Consider the following 17,745-nt stretch of genomic DNA (forward strand, 5'->3'; position numbering starts at 1 on the left):
TCTCTGTCGCTCTCTCTGTGTGTGTGTGTGTGTGTGTGTCTCTGTCTCGCTCTCGCTCTCTCTCTGTCTGTCTGTCTCTTTCTCTGTGTGTGTGTCTCTCTTTCTCTGTGTGTCTCTCGCTCTCTCGGTGTCTCTTGTCTCTTTTTCTGTGTGTCTCTCTCTCGGTATCTCTTGTCTCTTTCTCTGTGTGTGTCTCTGTCTCGCTCTCGCTCTCTCTCGGTGTATCTGTGTCTGTCTGTCTCTTTCTCTGTATGTGTATCTCTCTCTCTCTCTGTGTGTGTGTGTGTCTCTCTCTCTCTGTGTGTGTGTGTGTCTCTCTCTCTCTTTGTGTGTGTGTCTCCCCATCTCTGTGTGTGTGTCTTTCTTTCTCTGTGTGTGTCTGTCTCTCTCTCTGTGTCTCTCTCTCGCTCTCTCTTGGTGTCTCTGTCTGTCTCTCTGTGTGTGTGTCTCTCGCTCTCTCTCGGTGTGTGTCTCCCCATAGATGAATATGGTAGTAATGACTTTCCTGCGGCTGCCACCTTCACAGAGGACAGTGCGACGTGGGAGGGAGTGGGCCCCAGGCCTAAACCTCACCTCCAAACAAGACCTAAACCCAGATCCACTACCCCAGGCCCTAAACCCAGATCCACTACCCCAGGCCCGGAACGCAGATCCCCTATCCCAGGCCCTGTACACCACGTTGCACCGGGAGGGAGCACAAGGTGAGATACCGTACCAGTCAAAAGTTTGGATACACCTACTCATTCAAGAGGTTTTTCTTTATTTGTACTATTTTCTACATTGTAGAATAATAGTGAAGACATCAGAACTATGAAATAACACATATGGAATCATGTAGTAACCAAAAAAGTGTTAAACAAATTACAATATATTTTTCAAAGTAGCCATCATTTACCTTGATGACAGCTTTACACACTCTTGGCATTCTCTCAACCAGCTTCATGAGGTAGTCACCTGGAATGCATTTCAATTAAGAGGTGTGTCTTGTTAAAAGATAATTTGTGGAATTTCTTTCCTTAATGCGTTTGAGTCAATCAGTTGTGTTGTGACAAGTTAGAGGTGGTATACAGAAGATAGCCCTATTTGGTAAAATACCAAGTCCATATTACTTTAAGGCATGAAGATCATAACTAGAGCCTTTTTTGATATGCTTAAAGCTCCATTGTTAGATTGTATTAACTACTCCTATAGAAATGGTAGTCTGTCAGGTACTCAGCAGGAAGGTCTGATTTCTCTGTTATTAAAACAAGACACAGATGGCAAATATAAAGACCCGGTCTATCAAAAAAATTTAAACTGGAGGCCCCTTACACTTCAATGTTGTGATGCAAAAATACTAGCAAAATGCAAAGCACTAATAATTAAAAGGGTTTTACCAGGTTTTTTACATGGACGATACATTGGAGATAATATACGACAACTACTAGAAATAATAGAACATCATGAAACATCTAAGAAGCCAGGAATGGTATTTATAGCGGATTTTGAAAAGGCATTTGATAAAGTAAGACTGGATTTTATTTATAAATGCCTGGATTTTTTTCAATTTTGGTGATTCTCTTATAAAATGGGTAAAAGTAATGTATACGAACCCCAGGTGTAAAATTAGTAAATAACGGCTACTTCTCAGTTTTGAATTGTCAAGAGGAGTTAAACAAGGGTGTCCACTGTCACCATATCTATTCGTTATGGCCATCGAAATGCTAGCTATTAAAATCAGATCCAATAACAACATTCGAGGATTAGAAATCCAAGGCTTAAAGACAAAGTTGTCCAAATTTTATATAAAGTCTGCAAGCTATATCCCTGCAATGTCTCATTAGAGATCTAGATAACTTTTCTGTACTCTCTGGACTAAAACCTAATTATGTTAAGTGTACAATACTACGTATTGGATCATCGCCTGATGATTCGTTTTTCAAATCATATGACTATATATTTTTTAGCTTTATCTGGGACGCTAAACCAGACAAATTACAGCGTGTCTATCTTCATAATGAATATGAATTGGGTGGGTTGAGATTATTAAATATAAAAGCACTAAACCTCTCTCTGAAAGATTTCACTCATTCAACAGTTTTACTTGTATCCTAAATGGTTCTCAAGTAGATTACTAAGAAAAGCTCATCCATTGTTTAAAAATTGCCTTTTTGCCTCTGTGCAGATTGCCATGTCTCATTTTCGATTAATTAAAAATTATACTTTTTTCAAAGTAACTCTCTTTTTCAAAAAAGCATTGCAGAGCTGGCTACAATTTCAATTTCATCCCCCTGAAAAGTTTACAAATATTATGACCGAACTCAATGTGCTGTTTGATAAAATACCTGTATTTATGGGAAAGATGTTTGAAAAGGGCATTTTGATTTTAAATTATATTGTAAATTGGAATGGTAGAGTTATGTACTTCATGGAGTTATCAGAATTGTACGGGAAGGTCTCCTCAATCCAAGAGTTCAACCAATTGATTACAACATTACCCCAAAACTGGAGGAGGCAGGTGGCAGCGGGAGGAGGAAGGGAACTGGTCTGTCTGCCCAATATAAAGGACCAGGATGGAGGAGGCAGGGAACTGGTCTGTCTGCCCAATATAAAGGATCTAACTGGAGGAGGCAGGGAACTGGTCTGTCTGCCCAATATAAAGGATCAAAACTGGAGGAGGCAGGGAACTGGTCTGTCTGCCCAATATAAAGGATCAAAACTGGAGGAGGGAGGGAACTGGTCTGTCTGCCCAATATAAAGGATCTAACTGGAGGAGGCAGGTGGCAGCGGGAGGAGGCAGGGAACTGGTCTGTCTGCCCAATATAAAGGATCAAAACTGGCGGAGGATTAAAAATAGCATAAATAGGAAAGTATACCAGTTTCATTTGAGGACCAGGATGTTGACAACTGTGCCATACAGATTTCAAAATAGTTTGGAAGAGATTTTTGATGCACCGATTCCATGGTACAGGGTGTGTGAGTTGATATATAAAATGACGCAAGATTCAAGATGTGCTTTTCAGCTAAAATGATTATATAGAATTCTTGCCCCCAACAAAATGTTGAATATTTGGGGCATAAAATCATCGAAGCTCTGCAGATTTTGTTGTGAGGAAACAGAATCATTAGACCATTTATTTTGGTATTGCCCTCAGGTAGCCTGTTTCTGGTCTCAGGTTCAGGAATGGCTGAAAATTCATAGCATTAATCTGAAATTGACCCTATAAATAGTACTGTTAGGAGATCTGGAGAGACCGGGTCAGTCAATTACTAATATACTAACACTCTTAGTAAAAGTAGTTATCTTCAACTCGCAATCTGTGGATTCTATTCGCTTAGATTGAAATTTTTGGTTAAACATCACAGCATAGTTAATGGTGCATAGAAAGAGGGTGTCCAGCAGAGAGAGGTGGGAGGGGCTGAGGGAAGCTGAGGGTTGGGATATGGAACTGGAGACAGGTGGGAGGGGCTGAGGGAAGCTGAGGGTTGGGATGTGGAACTGGAGACAGGTGGGAGGGGCTGAGGGTTGGGATGTGGAACTGGAGACAGGTGGGAGGGGCTGAGGGTTGGGATGTGGAACTGGAGACAGGTGGGAGGGGCTGAGGGAAGCTGACAGTTGGGATGTGGAACTGGAGACAGGTGGGAGGGGCTGAGGGTTGGGATGTGGAACTGGAGACAGGTGGGAGGGGCTGAGGGTTGGGATGTGGAACTGGAGACAGGTGGGAGGGGCTGAGGGTTGGGATGTGGAACTGGAGACAGGTGGGAGGGGCTGAGGGAAGCTGACAGTTGGGATGTGGAACTGGAGACAGGTGGGAGGGGCTGAGGGTTGGGATGTGGAACTGGAGACAGGTGGGAGGGGCTGAGGGAAGCTGAGGGTTGGGATGTGGAACTGGAGACAGGTGGGAGGGGCTGAGAGTTGGGATATGGAACTGGAGACAGGTGGGAGGGGCTGAGGGTTGGGATGTGGAACTGGAGACAGGTGGGAGGGGCTGAGGGTTGGGATGTGGAACTGGAGACAGGTGGGAGGGGCTGAGGGTTGGGATGTGGAACTGGAGACAGGTGGGAGGGGCTGAGGGTTGGGATGTGGAACTGGAGACAGGTGGGAGGGGCTGAGGGTTGGGATGTGGAACTGGAGACAGGTGGGAGGGGCTGAGGGTTGGGATGTGGAACTGGAGACAGGTGGGAGGGGCTGAGGGAAGCTGACAGTTGGGATGTGGAACTGGAGACAGGTGGGAGGGGCTGAGGGTTGGGATGTGGAACTGGAGACAGGTGGGAGGGGCTGAGGGAAGCTGAGGGTTGGGATGTGGAACTGGAGACAGGTGGGAGGGGCTGAGAGTTGGGATATGGAACTGGAGACAGGTGGGAGGGGCTGAGGGTTGGGATGTGGAACTGGAGACAGGTGGGAGGGGCTGAGGGTTGGGATGTGGAACTGGAGACAGGTGGGAGGGGCTGAGGGTTGGGATGTGGAACTGGAGACAGGTGGGAGGGGCTGAGGGTTGGGATGTGGAACTGGAGACAGGTGGGAGGGGCTGAGGGTTGGGATGTGGAACTGGAGACAGGTGGGAGGGGCTGAGGGTTGGGATGTGGAACTGGAGACAGGTGGGAGGGGCTGAGGGTTGGGATGTGGAACTGGAGACAGGTGGGAGGGGCTGAGGTTTGGGATGTGGAACTGGAGACAGGTGGGAGGGGCTGAGGGTTGGGATGTAGAACTGGAGACAGGTGGGAGGGGCTGAGGGTTGGGATGTGGAACTGGAGACAGGTGGGAGGGGCTGAGGGTTGGGATGTAGAACTGGAGACAGGTGGGAGGGGCTGAGGGTTGGGATGTAGAACTGGAGACAGGTGGGAGGGGCTGAGGGTTGGGATGTGGAACTGGAGACAGGTGGGAGGGGCTGAGGGTTGGGATGTGGAACTGGAGACAGGTGGGAGGGGCTGAGGGTTGGGATGTGGAACTGGAGACAGGTGGGAGGGGCTGAGGGTTGGGATGTGGAACTGGAGACAGGTGGGAGGGGCTGAGAGTTGGGATGTGGAACTGGAGGCAGGTGGGAGGGGCTGAGGGTTGGGATGTGGAACTGGAGACAGGTGGGAGGGGCTGAGGGTTGGGATGTGGAACTGGAGACAGGTGGGAGGGGCTGAGGGTTGGGATGTGGAACTGGAGACAGGTGGGAGGGGCTGAGGGTTGGGATGTGGAACTGGAGACAGGTGGGAGGGGCTGAGGGTTGGGATGTTTAACTGGAGACAGGTGGGAGAGGCTGAGGGTTGGGATGTGGAACTCGTTGATAAAGAGGTGTTTTTATGATTAGAAATGTCAAGAGTTCATGAAAACAGTTTGTGGAGTGTTTCGTGCTCAATCTAGCACAATGTACCCCCCCCCCCCAAATATTTCAGCTGGCCCTTTAATTAAGGGCGTGAGGTTACCGTGGTAACGGTATTACTCGGAAGTCTTGTCAGTCTCTTGGTTAGCAGTTGAACAAGCTCAAACTAACATTGAAAAACAACGAAGTGTGTGAACAACACCATTTTAAATAGCCTAGGGAACACAATGACAATCACACTTCAGTAGACTGGCAGGTAAATTGCCTGTGTTCCTTCCCCCCCCCCCCAAGGTACTGTTGCTGCATGAGGTGGGATAGCTGTGTGGGATTTGTAGTTTTTTTTTGTGATTAGATACCAGCAATGAAACAGCAGAAATACTTAGAGAATAGCTACGACAGCAATTTTTTTTGTTATAAATTACAACATGCACGTTTGCTCATACGTACTTGACTTTGTGTGTGGCCCACATCTATTATGAATGGTTACTCTGTCAAGCCCTGTTACTCTGTCGAGCCCTGTTACTCTGTCGAGCCCTGTTACTCTGTCGAGCCCTGTTACTCTGTCGAGCCCTGTTACTCTGTCGAGCCCTGTTACTCTGTCGAGCCCTGTTACTCTGTCGAGCCCTGTTACTCTGTCGAGCCCTGTTACTCTGTCGAGCCCTGTTACACTGTCGAGCCCTGTTACTCTGTCGAGCCCTGTTACTCTGTCGAGCCCTGTTACTCTGTCGAGCCCTGTTACTCTGTCGAGCCCTGTTACTCTGTCGAGCCCTGTTACTCTGTCGAGCCCTGTTACTCTGTCGAGCCCTGTTACTCTGTCGAGCCCTGTTACTCTGTCAAGCCCTGTTACTCTGTCGAGTCCTGTTACTCTGTCGAGCCCTGTTACTCTGTCGAGCCCTGTTACTCTGTCAAGCCCTGTTACTCTGTCAAGCCCTGTTTGAACGGTTACTCTGTCGAGCCCTGTTACTCTGTCGAGCCCTGTTACTCTGTCGAGCCCTGTTACTCTGTCGAGCCCTGTTACTCTGTCGAGCCCTGTTACTCTGTCGAGCCCTGTTACTCTGTCGAGCCCTGTTACTCTGTCGAGCCCTGTTACTCTGTCGAGCCCTGTTACTCTGTCGAGCCCTGTTACTCTGTCGAGCCCTGTTACTCTGTCGAGCCCTGTTACTCTGTCGAGCCCTGTTACTCTGTCGAGCCCTGTTACTCTGTCGAGCCCTGTTACTCTGTCGAGCCCTGTTACTCTGTCGAGCCCTGTTACTCTGTCAAGCCCTGTTTGAACGGTTACTCTGTCGAGCCCTGTTACTCTGTCGAGCCCTGTTACTCTGTCGAGCCCTGTTACTCTGTCGAGCCCTGTTACTCTGTCGAGCCCTGTTACTCTGTCGAGCCCTGTTACTCTGTCGAGCCCTGTTACTCTGTCGAGCCCTGTTACTCTGTCGAGCCCTGTTACTCTGTCGAGCCCTGTTACTCTGTCGAGCCCTGTTACTCTGTCGAGCCCTGTTACTCTGTCGAGCCCTGTTACTCTGTCAAGCCCTGTTTGAACGGTTACTCTGTCGAGCCCTGTTACTCTGTCGAGCCCTGTTACTCTGTCGAGCCCTGTTACTCTGTCGAGCCCTGTTACTCTGTCGAGCCCTGTTACTCTGTCGAGCCCTGTTACTCTGTCGAGACCTGTTACTCTGTCGAGCCCTGTTACTCTGTCGAGCCCTGTTTGAACGGTTACTCTGTCGAGCCCTGTTACTCTGTCGAGCCCTGTTACTCTGTCGAGCCCTGTTACTCTGTCGAGCCCTGTTACTCTGTCGAGCCCTGTTACTCTGTCGAGCCCTGTTACTCTGTCGAGCCCTGTTACTCTGTCGAGCCCTGTTACTCTGTCGAGCCCTGTTACTCTGTCGAGCCCTGTTACTCTGTCGAGCCCTGTTACTCTGTCGAGCCCTGTTACTCTGTCGAGCCCTGTTACTCTGTCGAGCCCTGTTACTCTGTCGAGCCCTGTTACTCTGTCGAGCCCTGTTACTCTGTCGAGCCCTGTTTGAACGGTTACTCTGTCGAGCCCTGTTTGAACGGTTACTCTGTCGAGCCCTGTTAATCTGTCAAGCCCTGTTTGAACGGTTACTCTGTCGAGCCCTGTTTGAACGGTTACTCTGTCGAGCCCTGTTTGAACGGTTACTCTGTCGAGCCCTGTTTGAACGGTTTCTCTGTCGAGCCCTGTTTGAACGGTTACTCTGTCGAGCCCTGTTTGAACGGTTACTCTGTCGAGTCCTGCTACTCTGCCGAGTCCTGTTTGAACGGTTACTCTGCCGAGTCCTGCTACTCTGTCGAGCCCTGTTACTCTGTCGAGCCCTGTTACTCTGTCGAGCCCTGTTACTCTGTCGAGCCCTGTTACTCTGTCGAGCCCTGTTACTCTGTCGAGCCCTGTTACTCTGTCGAGCCCTGTTACTCTGTCGAGCCCTGTTACTCTGTCGAGCCCTGTTACTCTGTCGAGCCCTGTTACTCTGTCGAGCCCTGTTACACTGTCGAGCCCTGTTACTCTGTCGAGCCCTGTTACTCTGTCGAGCCCTGTTACTCTGTCGAGCCCTGTTACTCTGTCGAGCCCTGTTACTCTGTCGAGCCCTGTTACTCTGTCGAGCCCTGTTACTCTGTCAAGCCCTGTTACTCTGTCGAGTCCTGTTACTCTGTCGAGCCCTGTTACTCTGTCGAGCCCTGTTACTCTGTCAAGCCCTGTTACTCTGTCAAGCCCTGTTTGAACGGTTACTCTGTCGAGCCCTGTTACTCTGTCGAGCCCTGTTACTCTGTCGAGCCCTGTTACTCTGTCGAGCCCTGTTACTCTGTCGAGCCCTGTTACTCTGTCGAGCCCTGTTACTCTGTCGAGCCCTGTTACTCTGTCGAGCCCTGTTACTCTGTCGAGCCCTGTTACTCTGTCGAGCCCTGTTACTCTGTCGAGCCCTGTTACTCTGTCGAGCCCTGTTACTCTGTCGAGCCCTGTTACTCTGTCGAGCCCTGTTACTCTGTCGAGCCCTGTTACTCTGTCGAGCCCTGTTACTCTGTCGAGCCCTGTTACTCTGTCAAGCCCTGTTTGAACGGTTACTCTGTCGAGCCCTGTTACTCTGTCGAGCCCTGTTACTCTGTCGAGCCCTGTTACTCTGTCGAGCCCTGTTACTCTGTCGAGCCCTGTTACTCTGTCGAGCCCTGTTACTCTGTCGAGCCCTGTTACTCTGTCGAGCCCTGTTACTCTGTCGAGCCCTGTTACTCTGTCGAGCCCTGTTACTCTGTCGAGCCCTGTTACTCTGTCAAGCCCTGTTTGAACGGTTACTCTGTCGAGCCCTGTTACTCTGTCGAGCCCTGTTACTCTGTCGAGCCCTGTTACTCTGTCGAGCCCTGTTACTCTGTCGAGCCCTGTTACTCTGTCGAGCCCTGTTACTCTGTCGAGACCTGTTACTCTGTCGAGCCCTGTTACTCTGTCGAGCCCTGTTTGAACGGTTACTCTGTCGAGCCCTGTTACTCTGTCGAGCCCTGTTACTCTGTCGAGCCCTGTTACTCTGTCGAGCCCTGTTACTCTGTCGAGCCCTGTTACTCTGTCGAGCCCTGTTACTCTGTCGAGCCCTGTTACTCTGTCGAGCCCTGTTACTCTGTCGAGCCCTGTTACTCTGTCGAGCCCTGTTACTCTGTCGAGCCCTGTTACTCTGTCGAGCCCTGTTACTCTGTCGAGCCCTGTTACTCTGTCGAGCCCTGTTACTCTGTCGAGCCCTGTTTGAACGGTTACTCTGTCGAGCCCTGTTTGAACGGTTACTCTGTCGAGCCCTGTTAATCTGTCAAGCCCTGTTTGAACGGTTACTCTGTCGAGCCCTGTTTGAACGGTTACTCTGTCGAGCCCTGTTTGAACGGTTACTCTGTCGAGCCCTGTTTGAACGGTTTCTCTGTCGAGCCCTGTTTGAACGGTTACTCTGTCGAGCCCTGTTTGAACGGTTACTCTGTCGAGTCCTGCTACTCTGCCGAGTCCTGTTTGAACGGTTACTCTGCCGAGTCCTGCTACTCTGCCGAGTCCTGTTTGAATGGTTTCTCTGTCGAGCCCGAGCATGGCTATCATACAGTAAGAGTCTAGGGCTGTCTGTTATAGCACCCTATCCCCTATATAATGTGTGCTGTTGACTTGTAGCTTTGAGTCTGATAGCTGGGTGCTGTTGATTTGTAGCGTTGAGTCTGATAGCTGGGTGCTGTTGACTTGTAGCGTTGAGTGGTGATAGCTGGGTGCTGTTGATTTGTAGCGTTGAGTCTGATAGCTGGGTGCTGTTGACTTGTAGCGTTGAGTCTGATAGCTGGGTGCTGTTGATTTGTAGCGTTGAGTCTGATAGCTGGGTGCTGTTGATTTGTAGCGTTGAGTCTGATAGCTGGGTGCTGTTGATTTGTAGCGTTGAGTCTGATAGCTGGGTGCTGTTGATTTGTAGCGTTGAGTCTGATAGCTGGGTGCTGTTGATTTGTAGCGTTGAGTCTGATAGCTGGGTGCTGTTGATTTGTAGCGTTGAGTCTGATAGCTGGGTGCTGTTGATTTGTAGCGTTGAGTCTGATAGCTGGGTGCTGTTGATTTGTAGCGTTGAGTCTGATAGCTGGGTGCTGTTGATTTGTAGCGTTGAGTCTGATAGCTGCTGGGTGCTGTTGAAATTACTTTTCATCTGACTTCGCCTGCCACTGAAGATGTTTCTCTCTCCACAGCAATCTCTTTCCTGTATATGTTGGCTGCTTGGCGCCCAACACAACACAACCAATGCTACACAGCCTCTTCAGCAGGTAGTAACAGTCTCCGCCACCTCTCCTGTCTCCGCCACCTCCTCTCCTGTCTCCGCCACCTCCTCTCCTGTCTCCGCCACCTCCTCTCCTGTCTCCGCCACCTCCTCTCCTGTCCCCGCCACCTCCTCTCCTGTCTCCCCCACCTCCTCTCCTGTCTCCCCCACCTCCTCTCCTGTCTCCCCCACCTCCTCTCCTGTCTCCCCCACCTCCTCTCCTGTCTCCGCCACCTTCTCTCCTGTCTCCGCCACCTCCTCTCCTGTCTCCGCCACCTCCTCTCCTGTCTCCGCCACCTCCTCTCCTGTCTCCGCCACCTCCTCTCCTGTCTCCGCCACCTCCTCTCCTGTCTCCGCCACCTCCTCTCCTGTCTCCGCCACCTCCTCTCCTGTCTCCGCCACCTCCTCTCCTGTCTCCGCCACCTCCTCTCCTGTCTCCGCCACCTCCTCTCCTGTCTCCGCCACCTCCTCTCCTGTCTCCGCCACCTCCTCTCCTGTCTCCGCCACCTCCTCTCCTGTCTCCGCCACCTCCTCTCCTGTCTCCGCCACCTCCTCTCCTGTCTCCGCCACCTCCTCTCCTGTCCCCGCACCCCCCACTCCTCTCCTGTTCCTCTCTCTTCCACCTCCTTCCCCTTCTCTAGCAGCACATAACCACCCTGTTCAGCTGAGGCAACATGTCTCTAGCAGCACATAACCACCCTGTTCAGCTGAGGCAACACATAACCACCCTGTTCAGCTGAGACAGCACATAACCACCCTGTTCAGCTGAGACAGCACATAACCACCCTGTTCAGCTGAGACAACACATAACCACCCTGTTCAGCTGAGACAGCACATAACCACCCTGTTCAGCTGAGACAACACATAACCACCCTGTTCAGCTGAGACAGCACATAACCACCCTGTTCAGCTGAGGCAACACGTCTCTAGCAGCACATAACCACCCTGTTCAGCTGAGGCAGCACATAACCACCCTGTTCAGCTGAGGCAAACATGTCTTGATTCTGGCTTGTATCTATATATATACTGTAACATTAGACAGTAGGATGACTAGAAGACTGTTAACGGATTGTCTCTCTGTCAGTGCTGGGACTATCCACAGTATCAAGATCCTCCGCTCTTCCAACTGTGCGTTTATCAACTACCACAACATGGACCACTGTGAGAAAGCCATCAGGACTCTACATGTAAGTCTCTGTCTGTAAGTCTCTGTCTGTAAACTACCACAACATGGACCACTGTGAGAAAGCCATCAGGACTCTACATGTAAGTCTCTGTCTGTAAGTCTCTGTCTGTAAACTACCACAACATGGACCACTGTGAGAAAGCCATCAGGACTCTACATGTAAGTCTCTGTCTGTAAGTCTCTGTCTGTAAACTACCACAACATGGACCACTGTGAGAAAGCCATCAGGACTCTACATGTAAGTCTCTGTCTGTAAGTCTCTGTCTGTAAACTACCACAACATGGACCACTGTGAGAAAGCCATCAGGACTCTACATGTAAGTCTCTGTCTGTAAGTCTCTGTCTGTAAACTACCACAACATGGACCACTGTGAGAAAGCCATCAGGACTCTACATGTAAGTCTCTGTCTGTAAGTCTCTGTCTGTAAACTACCACAACATGGACCACTGTGAGAAAGCCATCAGGACTCTACATGTAAGTCTCTGTCTGTAAGTCTCTGTCTGTAAACTACCACAACATGGACCACTGTGAGAAAGCCATCAGGACTCTACATGTAAGTCTCTGTCTGTAGGTGTCTCTGTCTGTAGGTGTCTCTGTCTGTAGGTGTCTCTGTCTGTAGGTGTCTCTGTCTGTAGGTGTCTCTGTCTGTAGGTGTCTCTGTCTGTAGGTGTCTCTGTCTGTAGGTGTCTCTGTCTGTAGGTGTCTCTGTCAAGCCCGCGGGAACACTACACCACTTTCAAAATTGTAACAACGGGGTCACCCACTAAACGATGTGGTAGAGACGGGGTCACCCACTAAACGATGTGGTAGAGAGACGGGGTCACCCACTAAACGATGTGGTAGAGAGACGGGGTCACCCACTAAACGATGTGGTAGAGAGACGGGGTCACCCACTAAACGATGTGGTAGAGACGGGGTCGCCCACTAAACGATGTGGTAGAGACGGGGTCGCCCACTAAACGATGTGGTAGAGACGGGGTCGCCCACTAAACGATGTGGTAGATATACGGGGTCGCCCACTAAACGATGTGGTAGAGACGGGGTCGCCTCTAAACGATGTGGTAGAGACGGGGTCGCCCACTAAACGATGTGGTAGATATACGGGGTCACCCACTAAACGATGTGGTAGAGACGGGGTCACCCACTAAACGATGTGGTAGAGACGGGGTCACCCACTAAACGATGTGGTAGAGAGACGGGGTCGCCCACTAAACGATGTGGTAGAGACGGGGTCGCCTCTAAACGATGTGGTAGAGACGGGGTCGCCCACTAAACGATGTGGTAGAGACGGGGTCGCCCACTAAACGATGTGGTAGAGACGGGGTCACCCACTAAACGATGTGGTAGAGACGGGGTCACCCACTAAACGATGTGGTAGAGACGGGGTCACCCACTAAACGATGTGGTAGAGAGACGGGGTCGCCCACTAAACGATGTGGTAGAGACGGGGTCACCCACTAAACCAGGGGTGTCAAACTCATTTTCACCGAGGGCCACATCAGCATAATGGCTGTCCTCAAAGGGCCAGATGTAACTTATAAATGTAATCGAATGTAATGTAAAATAAATGTAACTCCTCCTTAATGTTAAATAACTCATTATTTATTATAACTTATTCAAGTGACAATTACAGTTGCATAGAAAATATATGTTTGCTTGTAGCTCTAACATAAATCCTTTTAAATTTTGTCAGCTTATGAAAACCCACATAACTCCATTAATGAAGGATCAAACTGTCCAAGTGAATAAAGAAAAATAACATAAAACTTAGCTGCAAAGAACATGTATGACACATGTAGCATTTTACAAAAAAAGGCTGCACACAGCCGTGCACCCAACTGATGGTTTGATGACAATTTGTCTGCATACACACATAAACCTGCAAACATTAAATAATTACTACAGCAGCTACACATAAATAATATGTAATCAACTAAAAATACCAAAATAAAGGTTGACTCAGTTCACAACTATATTGGTCAAGTTTTTCGGTTAGTCTTTGATGAGGAGATGCTGCCTGTCCTTGAACACACCAAGTGGATTCTCTCTCTACTATCGATTGATCATGTTCTGAAAATGATAAACACAAAACAAAATGCAAGCACAATCATTAAATTGCACACAGTTTAACTGTTCTTCTTCTTGGTTGAATTACATTTTATTATATTTTAATTAAGTTTAAAAAAAAATGCTTGCCTGTGTGTTTTCTGACCAGATGTCTGACACCGTTTTCCCGTTACCAGTGTGTCAATGTCTGGTTTTAGGTCCTGTGCTGAGGCAATGCGTAGAACAGCATGGAGGTTGTCATCCGTGAGGCGTGATCTGTGCTTGTTTTTGTTCAGATTCATTATGGAAAAAAACTGTTCGCACAGATAGGTGCTCCCAAACATGGACAGAACACGGGCAGCATGAAGTCGAAGCTGTGGCATCAAACCAGGAGGCAGCAGACGGTAAAAGTCCTGGATTGTAGCATCCTGAAACTTTGCTCTCAGGCCACTGTCGCTTTGAAGCTCAATTAGCTCCATCTGAAGGTGTTGGGGTGCAGTGCAGACATCGGTGGTGAAAGGATTGGCAAAGATGTCAAAGCCAGACTGTTGTGCTCTGAAGTCAGAGAAGCGCCGATCAAACTCAGTCTTTAACCAGCTCAGTTTGGTAGCCAACTGAGCACATGAAAAAGTCTCGGGAAATGAGGCTGACATGCTCTGACAAACAGGAAAGTGAACAAGATTGTCCTGTTTCACTTGCCACATCCATAAGTCCAATTTACGCTGGAAAGCCGTGATCGTGTCGGACATCTGCGTGATGACTTGTTTGCGTCCCTGCAGCTTCTGATTCAGCTGGGCGAGATGGTCGGTTATGTCACACAACACAGCAAAGTCACACATCCACTTTGGATCTGATAGTTCAGACATGAGTTTTCCTTTACTCTGCATAAAAAGAGCAATGTCTTTCCTGAGCTCGAAAAATCGCTTGAGGACTTTGCTCCTACTCAGCCACCGCACTTCTGTATGGTACAGCACATCCCCGTGTTCCGAGCCCATCTCCAGCAAAAACTGCTGGAACTGACGGTGATTCAGGCCACGCGCCCGAATGAAGTTCACTGTTTTCATGACTGTGGTCACAATGTCCTCCATCCCCAGCACCTTCCCACACAAAGCTTCTTGATGGATAATGCAATGATACGTTATCAAAGGCGTGTGACAGTTCATTTTTTGCATTTTCCCCTTCATTAGTCCAACCAAGCCCACTTTTCCTCCACACATTGCCGGTGCACCGTCTGTTGTTAATCCTACCAAGTTTTCCCACTGCAATGCATTTTTACTTACGGACTTCTCTACCGCATCAAAAATGTTCTGTCCCGTCGTGGTCCCATGCATTGCAGCCACATCCAACAGCTCCTCAGTGATAGAGAGGTCCGACTTTACGCCTCTAATAAAAATTGATAACTGCGCTGTGTCCGTGTTATCTGTGCTTTCATCAACAGCTAATGAAAAAGCTGTGTAGCTGCGTGTCTCCTCGGCCAGCTGTGTTGTAAGATTTTCTGCTAGTTCCTTCACTCGGTCGACGATGGTGTTTCTTGATAAACTGACATTTTTAAAAGTCTGTAACTGGTCGGGACACACCTGCTCACAGACCTTCAGCATGCACTGCTTCAAAAACGCTCCCTCTGAAAAAGACTTGGAAGCGTGGGCGATTTCTTCAGCCACAATGAAGCTAGCTTTCACCGCGGCCTCGTTTTTGGCTGTGGATTTCATGAACAAACTCTGCTGCGACCGCAGTTTGCCTTTTAATTCTTGGGCAATTTGTTGCTTTTCTTGAAGGCTAGCTTTAGCGTACTTAGCTCCGTGTTTGGTGTCAAAATGTCGACGCAGATTGTACTCTTTGACAACCGACACCGCCTCGTAACACAAAAGACATACCGGTCTTTCTCCTTGAAGCGCAAACAAGTATTCGCCTTCCCATCTTTCTTGAAACAGTCTTCCGTCTGCATCAACTTTTCTCTTTCTGGACATTTTGGGATCATTATTTATATCTCAATTCCACTCGTTGGCATGGACACTGCCGTGGCTAGCGTAGTCGAAAGGCATTGTGGGAATGTAGTTTTTGGTCAAAGCACGCTCTTAATTTATTTTTTGGTATTTATTTTTAGACACTCAAAACTTTTAAGCTCTCGCGGGCCACATAAAATGACCTGGCGGGCCACATCTGGCCCGCGGGCCTTGAGTTTGACACATGTGCACTAAACGATGTGGTAGATATACGGGGTCGCCCACTAAACGATGTGGTAGAGACGGGGTCGCCTCTAAACGATGTGGTAGAGACGGGGTCGCCCACTAAACGATGTGGTAGATATACGGGGTCACCCACTAAACGATGTGGTAGAGACGGGGTCACCCACTAAACGATGTGGTAGAGACGGGGTCACCCACTAAACGATGTGGTAGAGAGACGGGGTCACCCACTAAACGATGTGGTAGATATACGGGGTCGCCCACTAAACGATGTGGTAGAGACGGGGTCGCCCACTAAACGATGTGGTAGAGACGGGGTCGCCCACTAAACGATGTGGTAGAGACGGGGTCGCCCACTAAACGATGTGGTAGAGACGGGGTCGCCCACTAAACGATGTGGTAGAGACGGGGTCGCCCACTAAACGATGTGGTAGATATACGGGGTCGCCCACTAAACGATGTGGTAGAGACGGGGTCACCCACTAAACGATGTGGTAGAGAGACGGGGTCACCCACTAAACGATGTGGTAGAGACGGGGTCGCCCACTAAACGATGTGGTAGAGACGGGGTCGCCCACTAAACGATGTGGTAGAGACGGGGTCGCCCACTAAACGATGTGGTAGAGAGACGGGGTCACCCACTAAACGATGTGGTAGAGACGGGGTCGCCCACTAAACGATGTGGTAGAGACGGGGTCACCCACTAAACGATGTGGTAGATAGACGGGGTCACCCACTAAACGATGTGGTAGAGACGGGGTCACCCACTAAACGATGTGGTAGAGACGGGGTCACCCACTAAACGATGTGGTAGATATACGGGGTCACCCACTAAACGATGTGGTAGAGACGGGGTCGCCCACTAAACGATGTGGTAGAGACGGGGTCGCCCACTAAACGATGTGGTAGAGACGGGGTCGCCCACTAAACGATGTGGTAGAGACGGGGTCGCCCACTAAACGATGTGGTAGAGACGGGGTCGCCCACTAAACGATGTGGTAGAGACGGGGTCGCCCACTAAACGATGTGGTAGATATACGGGGTCACCCACTAAACGATGTGGTAGAGACGGGGTCACCCACTAAACGATGTGGTAGAGACGGGGTCGCCCACTAAACGATGTGGTAGAGACGGGGTCGCCCACTAAACGATGTGGTAGAGACGGGGTCGCCCACTAAACGATGTGGTAGAGACGGGGTCGCCCACTAAACGATGTGGTAGAGACGGGGTCGCCCACTAAACGATGTGGTAGAGACGGGGTCGCCCACTAAACGATGTGGTAGATATACGGGGTCACCCACTAAACGATGTGGTAGAGACGGGGTCACCCACTAAACGATGTGGTAGAGAGACGGGGTCGCCCACTAAACGATGTGGTAGATATACGGGGTCACCCACTAAACGATGTGGTAGAGACGGGGTCGCCCACTAAACGATGTGGTAGATATACGGGGTCACCCACTAAACGATGTGGTAGAGACGGGGTCGCCTCTAAACGATGTGGTAGATATACGGGGTCACCCACTAAACGATGTGGTAGAGACGGGGTCACCCACTAAACGATGTGGTAGAGACGGGGTCGCCCACTAAACGATGTGGTAGAGACGGGGTCGCCCACTAAACGATGTGGTAGAGACGGGGTCGCCCACTAAACGATGTGGTAGATATACGGGGTCGCCCACTAAACGATGTGGTAGATATACGGGGTCGCCCACTTAACGATGTGTTAGAGACGGGGTCGCCCACTAAACGATGTGGTAGATATACGGGGTCACCCACTAAACGATGTGGTAGAGACGGGGTCACCCTCTAAACGATGTGGTAGATATACGGGGTCGCCCACTAAACGATGTGGTAGATATACGGGGTCGCCCACTAAACGATGTGGTAGAGACGGGGTCGCCCACTAAACGATGTGGTAGAGACGGGGTCGCCCACTAAACGATGTGGTAGAGAGACGGGGTCACCCACTAAACGATGTATTAGAGACGGGGTCGCCCACTAAACGATGTGGTAGATATACGGGGTCGCCCACTAAACGATGTGGTAGAGACGGGGTCGCCCACTAAACGATGTGGTAGATATACGGGGTCACCCACTAAACGATGTGGTAGAGACGGGGTCACCCACTAAACGATGTGGTAGAGACGGGGTCACCCACTAAACGATGTGGTAGAGACGGGGTCACCCACTAAACGATGTGGTAGAGAGACGGGGTCGCCCACTAAACGATGTGGTAGAGAGACGGGGTCGCCCACTAAACGATGTGGTAGAG

General features: G+C 49.9%; 2 protein-coding genes across 3 annotated transcripts in view; one reads left to right on the forward strand and one right to left on the reverse strand.

Annotated features, from left to right (window-relative positions):
* The window catches only part of si:dkey-33c12.4 (uncharacterized protein LOC560112 homolog), a 68,723-nt gene that overhangs the window by 41,174 nt on the left and 9,804 nt on the right, over positions 1 to 17,745 (forward strand). The window contains exons 14-16 of one of the 2 annotated variants that reach the window (XM_055911087.1): positions 482 to 701; positions 9,984 to 10,058; positions 11,136 to 11,238. In XM_055911087.1, coding sequence (XP_055767062.1) covers positions 482 to 701; positions 9,984 to 10,058; positions 11,136 to 11,238 — 398 coding nt within the window. The remainder of the gene's footprint in view (positions 1 to 481; positions 702 to 9,983; positions 10,059 to 11,135; positions 11,239 to 17,745) is intronic. The other variant, XM_055911088.1, reaches the window with a different exon arrangement.
* Positions 12,819 to 15,468, reverse strand: LOC129842512 (general transcription factor II-I repeat domain-containing protein 2B-like). Its single transcript, XM_055911090.1, has 2 exons — positions 13,435 to 15,468; positions 12,819 to 13,308 (listed from the first exon to the last, which is right to left on the reverse strand). The coding sequence occupies exons 1-2, from the start codon at positions 15,249 to 15,251 to the stop codon at positions 13,302 to 13,304; spliced, it is 1,824 nt and encodes a 607-aa protein (XP_055767065.1). The 5' UTR covers positions 15,252 to 15,468; the 3' UTR covers positions 12,819 to 13,301.

Source organism: Salvelinus fontinalis, unplaced genomic scaffold, assembly GCF_029448725.1.
Source record: "Salvelinus fontinalis isolate EN_2023a unplaced genomic scaffold, ASM2944872v1 scaffold_0045, whole genome shotgun sequence".
NCBI lineage: Eukaryota > Metazoa > Chordata > Actinopteri > Salmoniformes > Salmonidae > Salvelinus > Salvelinus fontinalis.

Excerpts from the sequence above, each read along its gene's own strand:
- LOC129842512 (XM_055911090.1), bottom strand. The coding sequence starts at position 15,251 with ATGTCCAGAAAGAGAAAAGTTGATGCAGACGGAAGACTGTTTCAAGAA.